Here is an 11021-nt window from a genome sequence, read left to right on the forward strand (position 1 = left end):
CCCTCCCTGCAGGGGATAATAAAGCTACTTGCCCTCCTCTCTGCAGACGTACACCCTCCCTGCAGGGGATAATAAAGCTACTTGCCCTCCTCTCTGCAGACCTGCACCCTCCCTGCAGGGGATAATAAAGCTACTTGCCCTCCTCTCTGCAGGCGTACACCCTCCCTGCAGGGGATAATAAAGCTACTTGCCCTCCTCTCTGCAGACGTACACCCTCCCTGCAGGGGATAATAAAGCTACTTGCCCTCCTCTCTGCAGGCGTACACCCTCCCTGCAGGGGATAATAAAGCTACTTGCCCTCCTCTCTGCAGATGTACACCCTCCCTGCAGGGGGTAATAAAGCTACTTGCCCTCCTCTCCACAGACCTGCACCCTCCCTGCAGGGGGTAATAAAGCTACTTGCCCTCCTCTCCACAGACCTGCACCCTCCCTGCAGGGGGTAATAAAGCTACTTGCCCTCCTCTCTGCAGATGTACACCCTCCCTGCAGGGGATAATAAAGCTACATGCCCTCCTCTCTGCAGACCTGCACCCTCCCTGCAGGGGATAATAAAGCTACTTGCCCTCCTCTCTGCAGGCGTACACCCTCCCTGCAGGGGATAATAAAGCTACTTGCCCTCCTCTCTGCAGGCGTACACCCTCCCTGCAGGGGATAATAAAGCTACTTGCCCTCCTCTCTGCAGGCGTACACCCTCCCTGCAGGGGGTAATAAAGCTACTTGCCCTCCTCTCTGCAGACGTACACCCTCCCTGCAGGGGATAATAAAGCTACTTGCCCTCCTCTCTACAGACCTGCACCCTCCCTGCAGGGGATAATAAAGCTACTTGCCCTCCTCTCTGCAGACCTGCACCCTCCCTGCAGGGGGTAATAAAGCTACTTGCCCTCCTCTCTGCAGACCTGCACCCTCCCTGCAGAGGGTAGTAAAGCTACTTGCCCTCCTCTCTGCAGACCTGCACTCTCCCTGCAGAGGGTAGTAAAGCTACTTGCCCTCCTCTCTGCAGACCTGCACCCTCCCTGCAGGGGATAATAAAGCTACTTGCCCTCCTCTCTGCAGGCGTACACCCTCCCTGCAGGGGGTAATAAAGCTACTTGCCCTCCTCTCTGCAGACGTGCACCCTCCCTGCAGGGGATAATAAAGCTACTTGCCCTCCTCTCTGCAGACGTGCACCCTCCCTGCAGGGGATAATATTGCTACTTGCCCTCCTCTCTGCAGACGTACACCCTCCCTGCAGGGGATAATAAAGCTACTTGCCCTCCTCTCTGCAGGCGTACACCCTCCCTGCAGGGGATAATAAAGCTACTTGCCCTCCTCTCTGCAGACGTGCACCCTCCCTGCAGGGGATAATAAAGCTACTTGCCCTCCTCTCTGCAGACGTGCACCCTCCCTGCAGGGGATAATATTGCTACTTGCCCTCCTCTCTGCAGACGTACACCCTCCCTGCAGGGGATAATAAAGCTACTTGCCCTCCTCTCTGCAGGCGTGCACCCTCCCTGCAGGGGATAATAAAGCTACTTGCCCTCCTCTCTGCAGGCGTACACCCTCCCTGCAGGGGATAATATTGCTACTTGCCCTCCTCTCTGCAGACGTACACCCTCCCTGCAGGGGATAATAAAGCTACTTGCCCTCCTCTCTGCAGGCGTACACCCTCCCTGCAGGGGATAATAAAGCTACTTGCCCTCCTCTCTGCAGACGTGCACCCTCCCTGCAGGGGATAATAAAGCTACTTGCCCTCCTCTCTGCAGGCGTACACCCTCCCTGCAGGGGATAATAAAGCTACTTGCCCTCCTCTCTGCAGGCGTACACCCTCCCTGCAGGGGATAATAAAGCTACTTGCCCTCCTCTCTGCAGACGTGCACCCTCCCTGCAGGGGATAATATTGCTACTTGCCCTCCTCTCTGCAGACGTACACCCTCCCTGCAGGGGGTAATAAAGCTACTTGCCCTCCTCTCTGCAGACGTGCACCCTCCCTGCAGGGGATAATATTGCTACTTGCCCTCCTCTCTGCAGGCGTACACCCTCCCTGCAGGGGATAATAAAGCTACTTGCCCTCCTCTCTGCAGACGTGCACCCTCCCTGCAGGGGATAATATTGCTACTTGCCCTCCTCTCTGCAGGCGTACACCCTCCCTGCAGGGGATAATATTGCTACTTGCCCTCCTCTCTGCAGACGTACACCCTCCCTGCAGGGGATAATATTGCTACTTGCCCTCCTCTCTGCAGACGTACACCCTCCCTGCAGGGGATAATATTGCTACTTGCCCTCCTCTCTGCAGACGTACACCCTCCCTGCAGGGGATAATATTGCTACTTGCCCTCCTCTCTGCAGGCGTACACCCTCCCTGCAGGGGATAATATTGCTACTTGCCCTCCTCTCTGCAGACGTACACCCTCCCTGCAGGGGATAATATTGCTACTTGCCCTCCTCTCTGCAGACGTACACCCTCCCTGCAGGGGATAATAAAGCTACTTGCCCTCCTCTCTGCAGGCGTACACCCTCCCTGCAGGGGATAATAAAGCTACTTGCCCTCCTCTCTGCAGACGTGCACCCTCCCTGCAGGGGATAATAAAGCTACTTGCCCTCCTCTCTGCAGGCGTACACCCTCCCTGCAGGGGATAATAAAGCTACTTGCCCTCCTCTCTGCAGACCTGCACCCTCCCTGCAGGGGGTAATAAAGCTACTTGCCCTCCTCTCTACAGACCTGCACCCTCCCTGCAGGGGGTAATAAAGCTACTTGCCCTCCTCTCTGCAGGCGTACACCCTCCCTGCAGGGGATAATAAAGCTACTTGCCCTCCTCTCTGCAGGCGCAGACACGACTTTCATTTTGGCGACTCAGACATATAAAATAAAAAACCTTTAATGAAACTTAGAAAATCCACAGAAGTGATCGCTGTGAGCAGCAGCTTAAAATATATTATGAAACTCTTAATAAATATGGGGTCACGTTCTTGACGGTCCCTCGTAATTCACGTTGGTGACGCCGTGGCTTCTGACCTTTGTCCGATCCCTAAAACCAGCGGCGAGTCCTGCAGAGAAGCCGGAAGCTGCCGTTATTCGACCCGCAGCTCGTTCTCAAGGCCGTAGATCTTGGCTTTTAGGTTCCGCAGCTCTCCTTGTATTTTGTGGGTTCGCTTGTTCCCCTGCCGGACGGCGCCGAGGATGGCGAGATCCTGGTCCGGTCCGATGTTTAGGGTGACCTGGAAGCGAAAGAATGGCAGCCTGTGAATGACTGCAGTGTACAAGGAGGCCCCCCGGTCCGCTATCCCCCGGCTCACCTTGTACAGCTGCTTCTCCACGTCCCGCAGCCTCTGTCTCAGCAGCTTGATGTCCGTTTTGAAGCCCTCCACCTCCATGTTGCGCCTCTTCTCCAGCGCCTCGTACCTCTGAGTCATGAGCTGCAGCCGCTTGGCCACTTTATCGGAGCGTTCCTGGAACGACAATGTTCAAATTATCGATCGGGGGCAGGGAATTTCTACCCTCTGTGCTTAATTCTGCCTCCTGTCTGAACTATTCACCCGGTGGTTTGCTTAATCCATATTACACAGATACAGAACATAATACAAAATACACAGACGCGGTCCTAATCTCTGATCTGTGCAATGTCGTGAGAAGATAACATTAAGAGATGCTCAGAGTATTAAGTAAAGCTTCAGTGGTCCCATAAACCTCAGAGCAGCGCTCAGCTGGGCAGAAATGACGTAACCACTAAAACTGGAAGTGCGACTTACGGACGTGGGAACTTCTCACGACTTAATCTCCAGTCTCAGGTTTCAAGAAATTTGTTCTGTAATTGTCTAGTAATGGTGGTGACGTAAACTCGTGCCCAGGACGGGAGCGCTGCCAGTGATCGCAGCCACCCTGTGAATGCAGAGGATTCGGACAGCTCCCTGGTGACCGCTGGCATGGTGCTGCCCGTCAGTTGGCGGCGTCTCATGCCAGTAAGGGGTAGGGCTATGTGCCCCCGAGGTAGACTGGGTGCAGAGGCGGCAGTCATCTCAACAGCTCCCTGCCCTCTGTATATAAGCTGTGTACACTGGGATTGTCCGCAGCAGGGCGCCGGGCCCGCCGACGGGCAACGCCAGATCGGGGCCTTCCGAAATCGGTAATAGTTTATCAGGTTCTTTCCCCGAAATATACACCAAAAAATGAAGGGAACCCCTGAAAGAGACTCGTGGGAGAGGCAGGTCTCACCTTGAAGATTTCTCGTCCCACGTCTCCTTCCTCCCGGATCTTGGCCAGCTCGTCCTCCAGCGCCACGCACTGCTCCCGGTACATGTCGGACAGACGGTGAGCCTGTGCCAGCTGCTCTGTCAGATTCTGAGCAAAAGGGACAAAAAGGTTTATAATATGGACGACGCGAGGGTAATTCACAATCACAGCCGCGACCACCTTCACTTCCTCGTTCCGGGACGAGCGCGCCGCAACCTCCGCCTGCGACAGTCTGAGGATCTCCAGCTCCTGCTCTCTCCCCCGGTCCGGATCGCGGCTCTGTACCAGCTGCTCCCGACACCGGTCCAATTCCTGGAGCAACCGATCCTTCTCCGCCATCCAAGACTTCTCATTGGCTCGACCCTCGAACTTCAGCTGCAAGAAATCTCTTGTGCTCTCGTATAAGAGCTTCTGCGTCTTGTGTAATCTGAAGGAAAGAAGACGAAATCAGAAGAAGCGAGGAGGCAACAACTATAATACCGCCCCCTATGTACAAGAATATAACTACTATAATACTGCCCCCTATGTACAAGAATACAACTACTATAATACTGCCCCCTAAGAACAAGAATATAACTGCTATAATACTGCCCCCTATGTACAAGAATATAACTGCTATAATACTGCCCCCTATGTACAAGAATATAACTGCTATAATACTGCCCCCTATGTACAAGAATATAACTACTATAATACTGCCCCCTATGTACAAGAATATAACTACTATAATACTGCTCCTATGTACAAGAATATAACTACTATAATACTGCCCCCTATGTACAAGAGTATAACTACTATAATACTGCCCCTATGTACAAGAATATAACTACTATAATACTGCCTCCTATGTACAAGAGTATAACTACTATAATACTGCCCCCTATATACAAGAATACAACTACTATAATACTGCCCCCTATATACAAGAATACAACTACTATAATACTGCCCCTATATACAAGAATATAACTACTATAATACTGCCCCCTATATACAAGAATACAACTACTATAATACTGCCCCTATGTACAAGAATATAACTACTATTATAATGTCCCCTATGTACAAGAATACAACTACTATAATACTGCCTCTATGTACAGGAATATAACTACTATAAAACTGCCCCTATGTACAAGAAATATAACTACTATAATACTGCCCCTATGTACAAGAATATAACTACTATAATACTGCCCCTATGTACAAGAAATATAACTACTATAATACTGCCGCCTATGTACAAGAATATAACTACTATAATACTGCCCCTATGTACAAGAATATAACTACTATAATACTGCCCCTATGTACAAGAATATAACTACTATAATACTGCTCCTATGTACAAGAATATAACTACTATAATACTGTCCCCTATGTACAAGAATATAACTGCTATAATACTGCCCCCTATGTACAAGAATATAACTGCTATAATACTGCCCCCTATGTACAAGAATATAACTACTATAATACTGCCCCCTATGTACAAGAATACAACTACTATAATACTGCCCCTATGTACAAGAATATAACTACTATAATACTGCCTCCTATGTACAAGAGTATAACTACTATAATACTGCCCCCTATATACAAGAATACAACTACTATAATACTGCCCCTATATACAAGAATATAACTACTATAATACTTCCCCCTATATACAAGAATACAACTACTATAATACTGCCCCTATGTACAAGAATATAACTACTATTATAATGTCCCCTATGTACAAGAATACAACTACTATAATACTGCCTCTATGTACAAGAATATAACTACTATAATAATGTCCCCTATGTACAAGAATATAACTACTATAATACTGCTCCTATGTACAAGAATATAACTACTATAATACTGCCGCCTAACTACAATAATACTGCCCCCTATGTACAAGAATATAACTACTATAATACTGCCCCTATGTACAAGAATATAACTACTATAATAATGTCCCCTATGTACAAGAATATAACTACTATAATACTGCTCCTATGTACAAGAATATAACTACTATAATACTGCCGCCTAACTACAATAATACTGCCCCCTATGTACAAGAATATAACTACTATAATACTGCCCCTATGTACAAGAATATAACTACTATAATACTGCCCCCTATGTACAAGAATATAACTACTATAATACTGTCCCCTATGTACAAGAATATAACTACTATAATACTGCTCCTATGTACAAGAATATAACTACTATAATACTGCCCCCTATGTACAAGAATATAACTACTATAATACTGTCTCCTATGTACAGGAATATAACTACTATAAAACTGCCCCTATGTACAAGAAATATAACTACTATAATACTGCCGCCTATGTACAGGAATATAACTACTATAATACTGCCCCTATGTATAAGAATATAACTACTATAATACTGCCCCTATGTACAAGAATATAACTACTATAATACTGCCGCCTATGTACAAGAATATAACTACTATAATACTGCCCCTATGTACAAGAATATAACTACTATAATACTGCCCCTATGTACAAGAATATAACTACTATAATACTGCCCCCTATGTACAAGAATATAACTACTATAATACTGCCCCTATATACAAGAATATAACTACTATAAAACTGCCCCTATATACAAGAATATAACTACTATAATACTGCCCCTATGTACAGGAATATAACTACTATAATACTGCCCCTATGTATAAGAATATAACTACTATAATACTGCCCCTATGTACAAGAATATAACTACTATAATACTGCCGCCTATGTACAAGGAATATAACTGCTATATTGCTGGCGGAGCTGCCCTTGAATGGTAAGAATTGGATCTGTACTTGTCGGTCATCTCTTTGATCTTGGCCTGGTCTCGTTGATGCTGAACCTGAGCCTCCTCCATGCGGATCCTTCTGTCGTCCATCAGGGCCTCCACCTCCTCTTTGGAGAGCCGGGTTTGCTCCTCCAGTTGGGCTTGTAAAGCCTCCACCTGAGGAGTGAGGAGAGCGGTAGGGGACGGGAGGATCAGCATTATCTGGACTATACTATGGAGGTCTCTCGCAGTATCACCTGCGCCTCTTCTCATATCTACCTGGAGCAGGAGGGTTTGGTCGTCCGGCTTTCCTTGTGTGGCCGCTCGGTCGTTCTTGCCGGATGATCTGATTTGACCTCGTTTTCCAGCTGTAGAGAAAGGGTTAACCCTCGATCATTTGGGGTCCCATCACGAGTTAGGGGTGACTGCATTTTCCCATTTCCTGACACCTCGTGTTGTAGGGCCGTGCCCTCAATCAGCCCCTTAAGTAATGGTGCACCCTTCACCCTCACCTGCTCCCACCCGGCCCGGACGCTGCTCCTTCCGGTCATGGGGGTCCCCCGTCTGGATGGATCTCTGGGGTACGGTGACCTAAGAAAGACGGGAAACGTGAGCAAAAGACGAGCAATAGAGCAAATACACTGCAACGGCAGCGCCACCTACAGACCACAGCAGGTACTACACAGTACAGGCATCGCTGGTGGAATGGATCATTATGGGATCCAGTGACCGATCGTCTGTCTCCGTCTTACCTTGTTTGGTGGCTCCTTGTGGAAGTAAGTGATTTCCCCTCCGCTCGTCCCGACCAAGGCGAGAAGTCTCTGGATTTTCTTTCTGTCGTCCAGTTCTCTGCGGTAAAATAGAAGACGTCCTGTAAAGCGGTGACATCGAGTGATGATAGAGCCGTATGTGACGCATGGCTCCGGCGCCGTTCTGCGCGCTCGGTCGCCCCTCACCTGATCTTCAGCCGGTCGTTTTCGGAGTACAGGCGCAGCACGTGCTCGCGCTCCTGGAACAGGTAAACCTGCATGTCGCTCAGCGCCTTCTGCAGCTCCGCGATCTCCTCCTCCCGCTGCCGCATCTCCCACTGCAGCTTGTGCTGAAAACGAGAGGAACGTCAGCAGGAACGGCCATCACCCACTGACCGTCACCACCAAGGGCCATCCCCGCCGCCTCGCCGCTCTCTGAGCTCTTGGCATTTGTGGGACGAGTTGGTTTTATTAATGACTCCATTCATTTTACCGCTCAAGTTATTGGAAAAAGAAAAAAAAATGAAATATGCAAAAGCTTCACTGAAAGAGACATCGTCTGGATGGAGCAGATATTGTCCTATCACCTGTATGTAAAGCTCATGTGTGCAGTGTCCCTGCCATAGGCACTAATGTCTCACCATACATCAGCGATGCAAGAACTCGATCACGAGCTGGACCGTCCCCTCCCCTCAATAACAAGCTGGGCGGTCCCCTCTCCTCGATAACAAGCTGGGCGGTCCCCTCTCCTCGATAACAAGCTGAACCGTCACCTCTCCTCGATAGCAAGCTGAACCGTCACCTCTCCTCGATAGCAAGCTGAACCGTCCCCTCTCCTCGATAACAAGCTGGACCGTCCCCTCTCCTCGATAACAAGCTGAACCGTCACCTCCCCTCGGTAAGCTGGACCGTCCCTTCTCCTCAATAACAAGCTGGGCGGTCCCTTCTCCTCGATAACAAGCGGGGCGGTCCCTTCTCCTCGATAACAAGCTGGGCGGTCCCTTCTCCTCGATAACAAGCTGGGCGATCCCTTCTCCTCGATAACAAGCTGGGCGGTCCCTTCTCCTCGATAACAAGCTGGGCGGTCCCTTCTCCTCGATAACAAGCTGGGCGGTCCCTTCTCCTCGATAACAAGCTGGGCGGTCCCTTCTCCTCGATAACAAGCTGGGCGGTCCCTTCTCCTCGATAACAAGCTGGGCGGTCCCTTCTCCTCGATAACAAGCTGGGCGGTCCCTTCTCCTCGATAACAAGCTGGGCGGTCCCTTCTCCTCGATAACAAGCTGGGCGGTCCCTTCTCCTCGATAACAAGCTGGGCGGTCCCTTCTCCTCGATAACAAGCTGGGCGGTCCCTTCTCCTCGATAACAAGCTGGGCGGTCCCTTCTCCTCGATAACAAGCTGGGCGGTCCCTTCTCGATAACAAGCTGGGCGGTCCCTTCTCCTCGATAACAAGCTGGGCGGTCCCTTCTCCTCGATAACAAGCTGGGCGATCCCTTCTCCTCGATAACAAGCTGGGCGGTCCCTTCTCCTCGATAACAAGCTGGGCGGTCCCTTCTCCTCGATAACAAGCTGGGCGGTCCCTTCTCCTCGATAACAAGCTGGGCGGTCCCTTCTCCTCGATAACAAGCTGGACCGTCCCCTCTCCTCGATAACAAGCTGGACCGTCCACACTCCTCGATAACAAGCTGGACCGTCCCCACTCCTTGATAACAAGCTGGACGGTCCCTTCTCCTCGATAACAAGCTGGGCGGTCTCTTCTCCTCGATAAGCTGGACCGTCCCTTTTAGTTCCAGAGAAGACGGCAGCATTTCTGGAATGTGCTGATATTTGGCTTTTTTGCATGATAGAGGTATTACTTGTGTTTTGTTGATTGTCTGTGATCACAGGTCACCGTACAATGATCTCTGAGTGATCCTGAGCCCATACAGTGATTTACCTGACTGAATCCTGCCTATATGTAATGTGTTACCAATATCGGCCTTGTCAATAGTGCTCAGTATATTGGACAAATCCATAGGACGCTGGCAGGTAAGACATTGCGGGTTCCTGTCCGGCCGCCGGGTCCCCCTGACCTGGACCTTGTCCCCCCTCATCTCTGAGACTCATATACACAGAAAGCAGAGACATGCACAAGCCATTAGCGCTGTATGCAGAGCGCCCCCGTGTGCCGTCACCTGCTCCTCATACGTGGCTTTATACTGCTCCAGCCTCGTCACCAGATCCTCGTGCTCCTCGTCAAACTCTGCGATCTTCCTGCGGTAATACTCCAGCAGCTCGCGGGACGGGCGCAGGTACGCCAGGCGCTCATTGATCGGAGGCAGCGGGGTGGAGTCCGCCGGCTGCGGGGTGACGCGGCAGGAGACGGACGACTCCGGGGTGTGGGGGATCCGGTACCTGAAACGGAGAAGAGACGTGAAACCCCACAGACCTCAGCCCACCAGGACCAGGGGTGCCATCGCTGCATCACACTGGGACCCCGCGCCCCCCCTCACCTGCTGCCTCGGTGGTCTCGGGGCGGTGACAGCGCCATGTCTGCAAATAGGACGAAATCTGGAAACTGGGGGGAAAAAAAAGAAAACAATATTTATTAGGGGGAGGGGTAATTAACCCTGAAAGAAGGGGCTCAGCAGTCACTATATCCAGCATGAAGCCCTGACAGCACAGCGCCCCCATAGTCACCGGTCACAGCTGGAGCTGCACATACACAGCGCGCACACCTCCCCGTTATACGCACCGGTCAGGGAGGGCACGTCCTCCGCTCCGTCCGCTCTCCGCGGGGCTGAAGCCGCCTCAGCTGCCCACAACACAAACTGAAAACCGAACAAGCCGCTGGACGCGTCACAGCCAATCACAGAGCCGTTTCATTCCCCGGCCAATCACAAGCAGGGTCGTTGCTCACGCGCGCGCGGTGCTCGTCGGGATATGTAGTTCTGTGCTTGTACAGGAGTTTGCACATTGCGCTGCGCAAAATAAGACGTGAACCGGATAGAAATAAATCCGTGCAGATGAGAATCCGCCCCAAAATCCGCGGCTTCAAAACTGTCACTGTATAAGGAAAAGGATTGGTTGCTAGGGGCAACGGCTCCATGCTTTCTCTGTGGTGCTTCGGTTCTGTTCACACTTATTTCTATGTCAGCTGGTGAATAAAAACGAGGCACTGAACACCCCCTGAAAAGTAGGGCCCCACTGAGGTCTCTGTGGTGGGGTCCGCGCCCCGGGGTGCCGGGGTCCCAGGACCCCCCAAACTCCCACA

At 50.5% G+C, this 11021-nt stretch overlaps 1 protein-coding gene across 2 annotated transcripts; it reads right to left on the bottom strand.

Moving 5' to 3' along the window:
* Positions 1-2858: 2858 nt before the first annotated feature.
* On the bottom strand, positions 2859-10592 carry CCDC77 (coiled-coil domain containing 77). 2 transcript variants are annotated; one of them, XM_075341963.1, is made up of 12 exons: positions 10503-10592; positions 10261-10325; positions 9943-10162; positions 7978-8120; positions 7774-7870; positions 7534-7612; positions 7301-7389; positions 7050-7198; positions 4388-4634; positions 4190-4315; positions 3274-3426; positions 2859-3195 (listed from the first exon to the last, which is right to left on the bottom strand). In XM_075341963.1, exons 2-12 carry the CDS (start codon positions 10296-10298, stop codon positions 3049-3051), a joined length of 1488 nt encoding a protein of 495 aa, XP_075198078.1. In that variant the 5' UTR covers positions 10299-10325; positions 10503-10592; the 3' UTR covers positions 2859-3048. The 2 variants fall into 2 exon arrangements, with proteins under 2 accessions (XP_075198078.1, XP_075198079.1); XM_075341964.1 differs by lacking the exon at positions 10503-10592 and adding an exon at positions 10448-10476.
* Between the last annotated feature and the right edge of the window lie 429 nt (positions 10593-11021).

This window comes from Anomaloglossus baeobatrachus, chromosome 4 (assembly GCF_048569485.1).
Source record: "Anomaloglossus baeobatrachus isolate aAnoBae1 chromosome 4, aAnoBae1.hap1, whole genome shotgun sequence".
Lineage (NCBI taxonomy): Eukaryota > Metazoa > Chordata > Amphibia > Anura > Aromobatidae > Anomaloglossus > Anomaloglossus baeobatrachus.

Coding starts and splice junctions, on each gene's coding strand:
- CCDC77 (XM_075341963.1), bottom strand. CDS start 10,298: ATGGCGCTGTCACCGCCCCGAGACCACCGAGGCAGCAG. Junction 7,871..7,977: donor AACGACCGGCTGAAGATCAG/GTGAGGGGCGAC, acceptor ATTTTACCGCAG/AGAACTGGACGACAGAAAGA. Junction 4,635..7,049: donor ATCAAAGAGATGACCGACAA/GTACAGATCCAA, acceptor TCTTTCCTTCAG/ATTACACAAGACGCAGAAGC.